Source organism: Pseudonaja textilis, chromosome 1 (genome assembly GCF_049901715.1).
Source record: "Pseudonaja textilis isolate UNSWEBS1 chromosome 1, rPseTex1.2, whole genome shotgun sequence".
Lineage (NCBI taxonomy): Eukaryota > Metazoa > Chordata > Lepidosauria > Squamata > Elapidae > Pseudonaja > Pseudonaja textilis.
The window spans coordinates 315,265,147-315,279,750 of record NC_141990.1 but is presented as its reverse complement, the minus strand read 5'-3'; the positions used below and the strand labels follow the sequence as shown (position 1 = coordinate 315,279,750).

The 14,604-nt window shown below is 38.2% G+C and overlaps 1 protein-coding gene across 1 annotated transcript; it reads right to left on the bottom strand.

Moving 5' to 3' along the window:
- Positions 1-9,878, bottom strand: LOC113453098 (vomeronasal type-2 receptor 26-like). Its single transcript, XM_087933976.1, has 7 exons — positions 9,865-9,878; positions 8,629-8,874; positions 7,638-7,929; positions 7,220-7,302; positions 6,478-6,823; positions 2,349-2,567; positions 1-963 (listed from the first exon to the last, which is right to left on the bottom strand). The coding sequence occupies exons 1-7, from the start codon at positions 9,876-9,878 to the stop codon at positions 1-3; spliced, it is 2,163 nt and encodes a 720-aa protein (XP_087790102.1).
- Positions 9,879-14,604: the final 4,726 nt, after the last annotated feature.

Genomic DNA, 14,604 nt, shown 5'->3' with positions numbered 1-14,604 from the left:
TTACAAATTCTTATTTCTTACTATATTTTCTCTACAATTCAGATCCGGCCTCAGTAGGATAATGTAGCATTTGGGGGAAAAGATACAAGCCAAGAGAGCAGCTCCAGAGGCCAAAATCGAGAAGATCTCCACAGCCACCATGGATTTCCCTTTGGTGCTCAGGTAGGTGGGGAGGAAGGAGATCCAAACACTGCAAAAGACCAGCATGCTAAAAGTAATGAACTTGGCTTCATTAAAACTATCAGGCAATTTCCTAGCTAGAAATGCCACTGTGAAACTGACAAAGGCCAAAAGTCCTAGGTAAGAGAGGACACCATAAAACATTACAGCTGAGCCTTGCTTACATTCCAAGATGGTCTCTCCAATCAAGGAGTGGAAGTCCAAGTTAAGAAATGGGGGAGAGGTTCCCAGCCAGGTGGCACAAAGGACTGCTTGGATCAGGGGACAAGCTATGACAATGGAGTTGGTCAGAGGTTTTCCTAAGAGTTTCCTTGTCTTGTTTCCTGGCTTGGTGGCCATGAAGGCCAGAACCACCATGACAGTCTTTGCCAACACAGAGGAAACTGCAAGGGAGAAGAGAACGGCAAAGGCAGATTGTTGGAAGAGACAGGTGAGCTTCCCTGGTTGACCAATGAAGAGGAATGAGCAGAGGAAGCAGAGCAGGAGGGAGACCAGGAGGATGTAGGTGAGATCTCGGTTGTTGGCCTTGACAATTGGTGTATCATGATGTTTATAGAAAATCACGAGGACTGCAGAAGTGATCCCAGAGAGGAAAAGAACAAGAAAAACTAAAATGTATCCCAGGGTGTCTTGATAGTCAAGGAAATGGATCTTCTTGGCAATGCATTGGTCCTTGTCCTTGTTGGGATATTGGTCTTCTGGGCAGGGTTCACAGTGAGCTGCATCTGAAATCAAAATTCTTTTTCTTTTGATATGCATGTTGCCTTTCTGCTGTTGACTTGCCTACAAAGGGACTAAATAAAGAACCCACTGTGCAATTTATGGGGCATCTAAAAGAGCAAATACTTCATTTATGATAATACTGATTAGCCAGTGATGAGGATTTGTCCACTTCCAGCTATCTATTCCCTGGGCACTTCCATGGGGAATGTGGCTTTCAGGTTGAGATTACTGCCTGTTTCTCCCTCACTTTATAATGGATCCCATACAAGACCAACAGATCTTTTATCCAGGAATGCTGCTATTTTGTTTGTGTGTATATTATCCCTGCCTTAACCTCTCTGCTTTGTACTTCAAATCTGTTCATTCAGACTTTTTTGATCCCTCCTCCTCTATCGAAGAAATTTAGATAGGTGGATCTCCTTTTTCTCTGTCAGGTCTATTTCCTGAGAAGTTGATAGAGCTGATGGAAGAAGCATGCACTAAATGATAAAAAATTAAACCTTTGGACCACACTCCCCACTTCCTCAGGAAAAGATTGGAAGTTGGTTTTCCCAATTGGATGTTAGAGTAGGAGTGAGTGCATGTTGGGGATTCACAAATTCTGTCCTAAATCTATCCTACAAGCAATTGCTGAGGATTAGGAAAAGTGTCCTCTGTAGTCGGGCAGTATGAGTGGATGTCAATCTCATCAGAAATGACAACAAGAACAAACATAGATTGATTTAATGAATGTCTTCTTTTGATTCTGGAGGATTAAGATTTGAAGTCTGCTCTACCTGTCTGATTAGAAAAGGTTCCTTCTGGACAAGCATCACACTGGTAGCAGCAAACCTGCTTGCCCTCTGGAACTCTTCTCCTCTCTCCTGCCTGGCACCTGTTTTTTCCACACCTGGCAAAGGGGATGGTCTGAAATAGAAATATTTGAAATTACTTAAGCAATGAATCTGCTGCACTTCTTTCCCCATTCCTATTTTTTTATCCCTACTTCTATGTTCAGATTCTCTTCTAAAGAAAGAGTTTGCCACTGTCTATCAGAAATCAAGAACACTCCTGAGAAATTCAGGCCAAAAGCACTCCTGTAACACCAGTGGATGTGGGAGATATGACCTGGGATCTCCTCCTGCAGAGGAAAGCTTGTGACTGAACTACAACGTTTCTTAAAAAAAGAACCATGAGGATACAATTGTGCATCAATGGTCCATGAAAATCAATGTTGCTTTTTGTAATTCCATCCTTTGTTTCAAGCAGATGTTGTTCCCAAGTCTAACCCTTTGTGGAAAGACACAAATCAAACCTCAAATGTGTTACATGCAAAACTGATTTTTCATTAAATGACTGCCATAATTTCTGACTCAATTGGTATTTTTTCAACTTAGGAAGATGTTCTCCATCTCAGGAAGTGAACAAATATTTCCCTGAACTTACAATACTTCCTTGCAGCTCACCTTTGTGGCCCAGACGATTCCATCAGACTTAATGGTGAAATCCCAGCCTGGGGGAGCCTCAGGATTGACTTGCCCAACCTTCACGGGAACAAAAGATTGATTGGGGAGGAAAACCCAATTGAGAAGATCATAACGTGCGGTTCCCAGTCCATCTACTGAGAAGGAGACGTCATCTCCAGCACTGTTGTTGAAGTGGACATTCCTCAAATAGGCAAGAATCTGAAAGAAAGGAGACCTTCAGAAATTGGAGTATTTGGGCTAGAGCTACAAATGAGACACCAAGGCTTTTTTCAATAACATGGTGACCAACTTGAGAAGATGGGTTTATATCTAAAATTCTAGAGGTGTTCTCTTGGAGATCTGAAGAATCAGGAGCAACACCAAATATTGAACCCTGGAACTTTAACAGTTTCACTTCATTACTGGTCATGGTTTCCAACTCCAGTTTCATCAAAATACAAGATACACAAAAAATTTATGTCCACACTTCAAATTTAACTATAGAATTTTCCTGTTGTGATACTTGGCTACGTGCAGTTGATTATTATTATTATTATTATTATTATTATTATTATTATTATTATTATTATTATTATTATTATTATTATTTACACATCTCAATCACATCTTTAGCAGTACTGAGACATGTTTGTTACAAATACACATGTCTATGCATTTCTAATCATTTATATACATTTCTATACTTTCTTCTTATCTCTACTATTCTTAATCCTATTGTCCATCCATTCCTACCAATTTTCTGATACTGCAAAATACTCTGAATCTTCTTTTTCTTTTAATTCTAGTGTGAGTTTGTCCATTTCCACACAATCTAATATCCTTTGGATTACCAAATCCTCTGACGGTATGCTATCCTTCTTCCAGCATTGTGCAAACACAATTCTTGCTGCCGTTGTATATTGCAAAATCATGTATTTTATCTTTTTATTATATTTCCCCTTAATTATCCCTAAAAGGAACAATTCAGGTTTAAATTCTATTCAACACTTTGTTATTTTGTATAATCACTTTTGTTTTCTAATCCAATACTTTTTTGCTTCTTGGCATAGCCACCATGAGTGAAAGAAGGTACTTTGTCCCTGTTTGCATTTCCAACAACTTAGGCTCAAATTTGGGTACATTTGTGCCAACATTGCTGGGGCCAAATGCTAATGACAAAACATTTTACATTGATTTTCTTTATATGCAACAGATTTTGTTATTGTATAGTTTTTACTCCAAATTTTTTCTCAATCCTCTAATTCAATATTATGTCCAAAGTTTTTGGACCATGTTATCATGGGTCCTTTTACTAATTCCTCTTCCATGACAAATTTTAGTAAATAATTATATAGTCTTGTTATTAATTTCTCCTCTGGGACTAACAAGATTTTATCTGGTTGTTGAAATTCAGTATCAAATCCATATTTCATTGCATCTTCTTTATGTTTTGCTAGTAACTGAAGGTATGGCCACCAATTTATAATTATTCCCTGATATTTCAATTCCTGATTCGTTTTTAATTTTCCTTAATTATCTAAAATTTCATTGTATCTACCCATTTTACCTACATCTAGTGCAGTTTTGAATAGTTTCTTTTGCCTAAGAGCTTGCTAATTTAAACTGCATTTAATAGTGAGTGCCATACCATGTGCATTAATCACACAGGTGGCAAGAAAGTAGGAGCAGGCAGGCACAGCACAGCTTAAGTAGACAGTAAACACAGTGTCAAACATAAAGATCTCAAGTGCCTATATACAAATGCACAATTGGAATACTAATTCTGCACCAAGTGAGAAATCAAATAAGTTCCTAACCAACCTAGCTGACAACTTTGTTGTTCAAAAGGTAGAGGGTATAACTAGAGGGACAGCCATACTGGACTTAATTCTTACAAACAGAGAAGAAGTGATAGAGGGAGTTGTAACTGCAGGAACCTTGGGTGAGAGTGACCATGTCATACTAGAATTCAACATAACACAAACACAAGCAACAGAACATAATGACACCACAGTCTTGGATTTTAAAAGAGCTGATTTCAATACACTCAGAGAGAACTTGGGAAAGATTGCATGGATGAAAATCCTAAAGGGGAAAACAACTCAAGAATCTTGGGAAACTCTAAAAAGTATGATCATAGGAGCCCAGACCAGCACAATACCACTGAGAAAGAAAACCAAGGAAAACAAGAAGAAACCAGCATGGCTGCACAAAGATCTCTCTGGCAAATTGAAAGAAAAAAAGGACAAATACAAAAAATGGAAAGAAAGACATACAACTAAGGCAGAATGTCAGCAGATAGCCAGAATCTGCAAAGACGAAGTTGGGATAGCAAAGGCTCAGAACGAACAAAGACTTCCAAGGAAAGATAATAAAAAAAAGTTTCTTCCAAGATATAAATAACAAGAAAAAGGAAACAATTCATCCACTAAAGAGAGAAGATGCCAAGGAAGTAACAGGCAACAGAGAGAAAGCAGAACTGCTTAACTCATTCTTTACATCCATCTTCACACAAAAAGAAACTATAGCTCAACCCACCAAAAACATAACTGTAAAAGACAGGTCAGAAATAAAAGTTAAAATAAGCAAAAAAAATAGTAAGAGAACACCTGTCTGATCTTGATCAATCAAGATCAAGGGAAGTACTAATACCACTCTATAAAGCCTTAGTAAGACCATACCTAGAGTACTGCATCCAGTTTTGTCCACCACATTATAAAAAAGATGTTGAGACTCTAGAAAAGGTACAGAGAAGAGCAACCAGGATGATTAGGGGACTGGAGGCTAAAACATACAATGAACGGTTGCAGGAACTGGGCTTGGCTAGTCTAGTAAAGAGAAGGACCAGGAGAGACATGATAGCGGTCTTCCACTATTTGAGGGGTTGCCACAGGGAGGAAGGGGTCAAGATATTTTCTAAAATGCCTGTAGGTCAGACAAGGAATAATGGATGGAAACTGAACAAGGAGTGATTTAACCTGGAAATAAGGAGAAATTTTTTGACACTGCGAACAATCAACCAATGGAACAGTTTGTCTTCAGAAGTTGTGGGAGCGCCATCACTTGAGATTTTTTTTTAAAAAAAGAATTTAAAAAATGAATCAATGATTTCTAGCACAACCATGAAATTTCTCACTGACTTTGTCTTGCTCATAGTCACAGGCAGCAGAACGCAGGAACGAGGTCTGGCCAAGTGGGGCCATGTGGAAGGAAGCACCTGCCCTGATTGGTCACTTCAGAGACGTCCATCTTTTGATGATGGATTTAAGTGGGGACCTTATTAGGACCTCTTGGAGTCCTGCTGTAGTTGATGTAGAGAAATAGAATAACAGGTTTGGGAGGTACCATGGAGGTCCTCTAGACCAATTCCCTGCTCAAACAGGAGACCGTCTATCATTTCAGACAAATGGCTGTCCTGCCTCTTCTTAAATGCCTCCAGCGATGGGCCAGCCATGACTTCTAAATGCAAGCTGTTGCCAAACATGTTTGCAACATTATGTCTGCAACATTATGGAATTTCTCCTTAATTCTAGGTTGCTTCTCTGCTTGATTAGCTTCCATCCATTATTAAATAGAAGCTGTTTGCCCACAGCAAGCTGAGTATTGCCACAAATGATAACAAAAAAGGTAGAGGGTCATCCAGGATACTAAGCCATAGAAACACAAACCAAGGTTAAAACAAATTAAGTGTATTTTTACAAGTTGGATTCAAGGCACATTTGGAGCGAAACAGAGATTGTTCTGCAGATATGCCCATTAACATTTCAACTGACCTGCTGAAATATGATGCAAAAGCACACCCAGATTTCTATCCTGCTTTGGGCTGACAACTCTTCCTCAGAATGGTCAACTTCTGAAATTTGGGCATCTGTTGAAGGCTGTTCAGGACTTTACAAAACGTCTTTTCTCTCTAGAACCTATGGGATCCCGGTTTGGTTTACTTCTTTTCCCTCTCTACCCTCTTTCAATAAAATATGGTTCTTAACAGTTTTAAATAATTGCTGCTTTAATATGCTTTGACATGGATTGATGCAGGGAATATGCAGATGTTGAATCAGTAGCTGGAGAAATTCATATGGGGAGCTTCCTCTCTAAGCATGTTAATGAGATAAAAAGTCACAGATATTACCTGCCATGACTGGACATTTGAGATCCGCTTTCCAAACCTCATCATGGTTGGTTGGGCTCTGGATCCATACATTGCATGTAAAGCATGTGCCACAGCATAAACAGCATTGTAGATATTGTAACTTTCTCCTGTCATGCTCCTTTCAAAAGTGTAATTTGGCAGATTCTGCACCTTCTCATTTTCTGTACATTGTTTCCGCCCCATTGGAGGGGTCTTGCCTGGTTTGTGGATCTTGCAGCCAAAGACTGTTTCCCACCACAGAGGAAGAAAAACATCTCCTTGTGGGTTTAAGGGGTCTAAAGACAGGAGGAAAGGGGTGAATTCTGAGACATCCCCAGAGTGGTCCCTAAAATGCAAAGCCCCATGGAAAGTCTTCAGATATTTCAATATTTTCATGCTAGGTTTCCAATGGGAAGTTAATATCCAAATTTTCCTAAATGGTATATTTTTGATTTTTTGAAAAACAGCCACAGTCCCTTGTACACTGGTAATAACAGTGGAGTCACCAAATAAAAGAAACACTTCAATTTTAGACCAGATTATGAAAATATGTATTAATTTATTGAGTGTAATTTGAAAATCATTGGTTTTCAATCTTTCAGTGAAGGCCAGGCAGATCTCCTTTTCCCTGAGCATTGGCGTCAGAGTTGAAATGAAATGTTCTCCATTATCACTTTCAGAGGCCAGAAGCCCAACCCAGTTCCACTGGAAATACAGAAGCAGCTGGACTAAACCCACATACTGAGAAGATTCCTTGGGATTTATCCAGAAGAAGGAAGGAAAATCAATTCTGTCTCCTACACTGAACTCAAAGCCAACACCAAGCTGGAAAAAGGGACACAGTAAAGTATTTCAAAGACAAAGAAAACTTTTTTTGATGACTTTAGGGGTTACCATTGTGTAGTTTAAGGCCCCAGCAGTCAAGCAGATTCTCTTTGAGTGGCCAGCTTAATCTCCTTCCATTCCAGGTACACATTTTTATTGGTTGTCAGAAGACAAGAGAAGAAACCATCAACATGAAACGGATAATAAATGAAACTAAAACAATGACTACCCTTTTATCAAATATAAATTAAGAGTCACATGCTCATGATATGTCCTCTTTGTGCTTTTTACCTTTGTCTAATGTCTCCATAGTATATCCAAGAGACCTTTCTTACCTGTGGGACCTTAAAGATGCTGAAGATGGAGGCCATCAACCTTGAGGATTTGGCATTGAGTCCACCAATGACGGACAGCAGAGTGTCCTTCTGGTCACATTTGTAACCTGGAACCACTTGGCCTCGTGAGGAGAGCATGGAGAGGCTGTTTAAGGAAATAAATATCTCACTCTGGAAATGGCCATAGATGTGGAAGCCAAGGGTGATGTTGGGGAGCAGAAGAAAATCCTTATTGACTTGGGAGACAGCAAACCTCAATGCAAGGATCTGCTGGTAGTTACCGGGGATGTGTCTATAGTGAGAAAAATACAGGGAATATTACAGTTAAGGTTGTTTCCTTGTAGAGTTTACTTCAGTGTTGGGTTGGTGCAGCAACAACCACATTTTATTGGGTTTGGGTTTTTTTTTAAGGATCTTTCTCAGCTAAACCTGAATGGCTTTGTGAGAAAACAGACAACACTTTCCATCCATATTATGGGCTCTTTTATACCCCTCTGTTATTCCTCCCACCTTCACTTTTCTCCAGTGGTTGTAATACTTCCCAACTACTCCTCTTTCATACTAATTATTTAGGGTCTCTCATGAAGCAACTTCTTCAGGGGTGGTAAACATTTCTGAGCACAGGACTATAGTGGGAGTCACCCCATAGATGTACCATTGTTCATGAGCAATGCTGATTCCATAGCTGAGAGGGATTTTCCTAACTCCATGAACTCTGGAGTTACTGTCCAGATTAATATTGAAATTCAAATTCTTCACTATACTAGCACAGTTTCTAATGTACACTTCATGTTTGTTGTTTATCATCTTCATGAGGAAGAGATTGAGAATCCCAGCCTATTTTAGGAGCTTGCTATTTTATTGAGAGAAGCAGAAGATATCTACTACACTAGGACACTGCAGAATACTAGAAGAAGTATTTCTGAAAGATCCTATAATTTAAAGCAAAGAGACCATTTATCTATATCTTTGTCCTCCAGCTGAAACTTACCCATTATTTAAAGGAAGATTTGTTGTATTAAAGTGAGGGACAGTAGGATCCAAACTGCCTCCCAATGGCAAATTTCCACCAATAATGAGATCACCAGGCCTATAGTAGCTTTGATTTAATGGGATATAATCCCTGAACACACACATGGTTTGCAGTCTCTTCATTGTAGCTGGAGGCAGGAACCAGAAGAGCAGCAACACCAACTGTAACATAACCCTTGCCCAGTCTTTCTTATCACCTTCTGTCCTAGGACAGAAACAAAAGTTTATGCAGAAACTCATCTGAAGGTTGTTCGTGAATTATTACTTGAACATTAGCAGATCAGACACCACCTGTGTCTCCTGGAGGTCCCCAGGACAAATTTATAGCAACGATTCCTCCTCTTACCTGTCTTTGGGCTGTGATTATAAAGGAAACAAAGATATGTGAGTCTCTTTAAACCCAGGAATGAGCTCTTTGCAAGTCAGGCTAAGGTCTCATCTTCTGCCCCCATCTGGAGAACTCAGTCATGTTTTTATAGCTTGGAGGTTTTTGTATCTAGAAATTCACAGGGGACACACTAAGAATTACTGTACTTCTGATGATTACAAGGAAAAAGCAATTTTCTATCCTTGTAGCAATAACTTCTCATACACCCAAATGGAAAAAAAAAACATGTTTGTGTTTCTTGTAATGCACAAAGCAGATTGAGTCATGCTGAAGTTTTGAATTTGACTTCTGTGAAACTGACCCCCTGCAAACAAGATGGAGTTTGGCCTGGGCATAGTTGATCAGCTAGTAAGAATGCTAATGGGGTTTGGTGGCACATGAGAATCAGTCATAGCCTTGTAGCTGTGAGCAGCCATGCCAGTGCTTGGATGGAAGAACTAGGTTTTTTTTTATAATGACATGGTAGTGGATAAAATTAGAACCTAGAGAAACAGTGTCTAAAATTGTGATTGTCTCCTTTATCTGAAGGTGGTTCCATTCAGTGTTGATCAGTGGAAAGATATTGAGCTCAATCCAATCACTTCCAGAGTGCATCAATAAGGCCTTCTCACTCAAGCTTGAGTATCATTTGTATGCTGATGATACTCAGTTGTATAACCACCAAGTGACCTAGCAATACTGCCAAGGTTTTTCCTTAGTGCATGAAGGATGTTTGATGGGGAGGAACAGTCATAGTTAAATCCTAGGCTGCATCAACCAAGGGATAAAATCAAGATCACGTGAAATGTTAATACCACTTTATAATACCTTGGGAAGTGCATACTTGGAATTCTACATCAAGATTTGGTCTCTATGATATAAAAAAAGTTGTTGAGACTCTAGAAAAGATGAAGAGAAGAGCAACAAAGATGTTGAGGGGGCTGGAAGCTAAAACATATGAAGAACAGTTTCAAAAACTGGGTATGTCTAGTCTAAGAGAGAAGGACTAAGGGTGACATGACAGCAGTCTTCCAATATTTGATGGGTTGTCACAGAGAAAAGTCTATCAACCTTTTCTCCAGAGCACCTGAAGGCAGGAGAAGAAGTAATGGATGGAACCTTATCAAGGAATGATCTAATGGGAACTAAGGATAAATTTCCTGACAGAACAATTAATAGAATAGAATAGAATAGAATAGAATAGAATAGAATAGAATTCTTTATTGGCTAACTGTAATTGGACACACAAAGAATTGTCTTGGTGCATATGCTCTCAGTGAAAAGGAAAGATACATTTGTCAAGAATCATAGGAACAACACTTAATAATAGTCCTAGGGTACAATAAGCACTCAAATCATACCAGGAAACAGTCAATAAAAATCATTAGGATACAAACAACAAGGTTACAATCATACAGTCATAAGTGGGAGGAGATGGGTGAAAAAGGATGGGAAGACTGTACTAAAATCATAAATTGCAGAGATTTATTAAATAAAAAAGGAGAATTAAAAACTAGGAATCAACTACAACTTCAGGGAATTGAGATAGGATGGTGGCCCTATCGCAGAAAGGACAGTTTGGCTTCTATACAACCCAACAAGAGCTAGTTAAGATATGGCAAGGAGAAGAGAAAAAAAAGATTAGCAAAATCTGTAAATATCTATTACACTAAAAAATGAAGGAGGAAACTGTCAAATAATGCATGATAACTTGGACTAAAAATATGGGCCACAATATTAACTTATACCAGTGGGAACATCTTTGCCAGATAAACTATAGGTTAATGATGTTGGTCTCTTATAAAGAAAATTTATACAAAATGTTTCATCGCTGGCACTTACTGCCAACGAGGCTAGCCAAAACATTCCCTAACATGACACCCAACTGTTTGAAATGTAATTACAATCAGGGAACTTATTTCCACATGTGGTAGACATGCCCGCATGCATAAACATTTTGGCAAAAAATTAGAACTTGGACAGAGGACATAACAAAACAGAAAGTAAAATTCAAACCAGAAATTTTTCTCCTAGGTGTCTTAGAATCAAATATGGAAAAGAAGCATCAATACCTGATCTTGCCTATTATATCTGCAGCTAGAATAAGTTTTGCTCAGAATTGGAAATTGGCTACGACCCCCACAGAAAGCAGGATAATCAGTAAAATACAGGAATGTGCTGAGATGGATAGATTCCCCAAACTGCTAAAAGATAAACAAGACAGTGAATATTACAAAACATGGTAATATTCTGGTATGATTGGCTAAAGAAATGGTGATCTCTGATGACCTGGTAATATTTGAAAAATAAGAGTGATGTGTAAACAATTGTAAATAAATTATATGTATCTATATAGAGAGTTTAAAAGGATGAAGGAGTTATTTTGACAATGTATAAGACGCTATCAAAAGGAAAGTACAAGTGTATCTATTGCTCAAAAAATGCTGTAAAATGTGCATACATGTTTTTAATTTTATAAATATTGAATAAAAATTATAAAAAAATAAAGAAAGGAAGGATGGGAAAATTAATAGTAAAAGTAATAGTGATGCAGACTTAGTAAATAATTGACAGAGTTAAGGGAATTATTTATTTAGCAGAGTGATGGCATTCAGGAAAAAACTGTCCTTGTGTCTAGATGTTCTGGTGTGCAGGGCTCTATACTGTCGTTTTGAGAGTAGGAGTTGAAATAGTTTATGTCCAGGATGTGAGGGGTCTGTAAATATTTTCACAGCCCTCTTTTTGATTCGTGCAGTATACAGGTGCTTGATTGAAGGCAGGTGGGTAGTAATTTTTTTTTTTTTCAGTAGAAGGGTTTGTCTCCAGAAGTTGTAGGTGCTCCGACACTGGAGGCTTTTAAGAAGGAACTGGACAACATGGTATGAAGTCTCCTTCTTCAGCAAGGGGTTGGACTAGAAGGTCTCCAAGGTCCCTTCAAACTCTGTTATTCTATTATAACATGAAGAACAAGAAAACATTTTCAGATTTGCAAGATTGTATTAAAACCAAGCAGTTGTGAATAATTGTTCCTCCCCGAAGTGGAACTTTTCATCTTTGATTCTGCAGGACAGTTTCCTGTCTCTCTTAGGACTCTTTTGCAATCTGGAGGTTTTGTGGATTATGAGCTTCTGCTCAAGGAGCAGTATGGTGGCCATTTCAAGAAAAGACTTTCTAAATGATATGTCAGGTGCAAAACATTGAGACCACATGTGAAGTTCCAGTTAGACTGATTTATTACTATTTATGCCTATCTATAGGAAGCTAATAAATGAATGGTTAGTACTATCTTGGTGTTAGATAAGGGTCAATGGAATTCAAGAGGGACTGGACTTAGTCCATTTGTGTCTAAATAGAGTTTCCTCTTGATTCTTCTTTTGTCTCCATGCTCCATTTCTGTCATTCCTCCTTACAACTTCAGTTTGTTAAACAGAATAAAATTGAGCTGTGGAGAGTCTGAGTGTCCATGAGAACAACAGAGAGGACAGAGGCAAAAGTGATGCAATGATGGAGGCTAAAAGGCTTCTGTTACTGTGAACAAACCCACAGTTGAGATGAAGCCAGCATGTATTATCCTTGAGAGAGGGGATAGTTCCCCTACCTCTGATAGTGGACTCAGTTTGACTCCAACTCAAGGAACAGTGGCTGGACCATATCGTACTGGACTATTTTGGTGGACCCTGGATGAATCTTCATTTCAGTGAGGTTTCAGGATTGGGTGTGGGATGGAAATGGTATTGGTTGCACATTGAGATGAACTTAAGAAGGAGCAGGATGAGGGCAGTGCAGCTCAACATGGCCTCTTGGTAGTCTTTAATGTCATCAACTGTCAAGCACTGGAAATCAGGAGTCCAGGTGACACAAATGAATATAAGGTTATTGTATGCTATTGATCTCTAGAAGTATCCAAACCACTAACACTGAAAGCAAATTTGGCTGTAAAAAAGAGTCAACAGAATTCAAAGAGGACTAATTCAAGGACTTAGATCTCTTGGAGATGTGAGATGAATGTTGCATTTGGAGCATTTGATCCCTCCATCTGGCTCAGCCTTGTCATCTCCTACATCAATCCTGGTTTCCATCTGTATTGGCTCTCTTATTGGCCTTGACAGTCCTTAAGAAAGATGATCAAGATTACAGATAAACCTTGATACTGAATCCAATCCTTTAAAATACTACTTTAAAAATAAACTAAATAAAATAAGGAACAAAATAAGAAATTTTACTCCTTGAAATAATAAATACAACTTTTTTCCAGTTTAACATTTTTATTAGGTTATAAGATAAAATACAAAAGTAAATAGGAAGGCACAGTAGAAGAGGGGAAGGGGGAGAGAAAAGTAAGGAGAAATTGGGGAATAGAAAAGAAGAAACATTGATTCCGACTCCCTCTGTTGCAGGGAAATAAAGCATTAACATCAAACCACAACTTTGTGTTTTTTCATAATAATATAAACTATCCGTTTCTATAAAAACGTATCAATCTAATTAATAAAACCCAAAATCAAAGCTTCAGATTTTTCCACTTCAAGTTCACAAGCTGTCTCCATGTGGAAACAAAATTACTTATATTCTTTCTTTTAAGCAAAATGGTCAATTTAGCCATTTCTGCCAACTTCATCAGCTTCTGTAGCCATTCATCCATAGTGGGAATCCAAATGCCCTTCGATTTTTGTGTGTATAATAGTTTTGCTGCTGTCAACATATATAAGATCCAAGTTCCATGTTTTTTCTCAAAGTCCTCTTCCATGAAACCCAAAAGAAAAGTTCTGGTTTCATTTTTATTTTTGTTTTAAGAAATTTCTGTATGAACCTTACTTCAATTTTTTTTTGCTTTATCACATGTCAACTCATACAACTTGCACCCTAGTCAGCACTTTTTTATTCTCCTACCAACAGGAAGGAGATATAGAAGCAGAGGCAGCCGCATAAACAGGCTGAAGAGCAGTTTTTAGCCATGTTCTCTCAGACTCCTGAATGGAAAATAAGTCTACAACAACATAGTACAATTGACTTGTGGGGCTGGTGCAACATGCAATAAGTTCCCAAGGTGCAAAAGGATTGTGTGTTTGTTAGCAGGATTCACTGGGTTTGGGACTTTCTGTCTTTTACTGGGAGTTGGATTGTGCTGGCGGGGGGGTTGCACAAAGAGAGGCTCAGCCAATCTCATAGTACACACGTTGTACTCTGACAAGAAAGGTTTGAATTAGATTGAATTGATGTCCACCATCAATGGTAAAAAGTTGCTTCTTAGATTTTACACTTCCAACATTCATTTGAAATACCCTTATACATTCTGGATTATTTATCCAGTATTAAATACCAGTAATACATCACCTTATAAAAAATATTTTAAATTATAGATTTGTGTAAATTTAAAACCTTTCATCCACATATTTTTCCATTGTTCAAGCATCACGTTATATCCAAAATTCCTTGCCCAGTGAATCATACAAAGTTTTACATTTTCACTTGCCAGATTCAATTTCAACAACATTTTTATAAATCTTAGCAATAATATGCTCACTACTACTTCACAGTAATATTAACAATTCATTTTTAGCAAAATCA

Coding starts and splice junctions, on each gene's coding strand:
- LOC113453098 (XM_087933976.1), bottom strand. Junction 7,930..8,628: donor AATCTTCCTTTAAATAATGG/GTAAGTTTCAGC, acceptor TTCTCACTATAG/ACACATCCCCGGTAACTACC. Junction 7,303..7,637: donor GCATCTTTAAGGTCCCACAG/GTAAGAAAGGTC, acceptor CCCTTTTTCCAG/CTTGGTGTTGGCTTTGAGTT.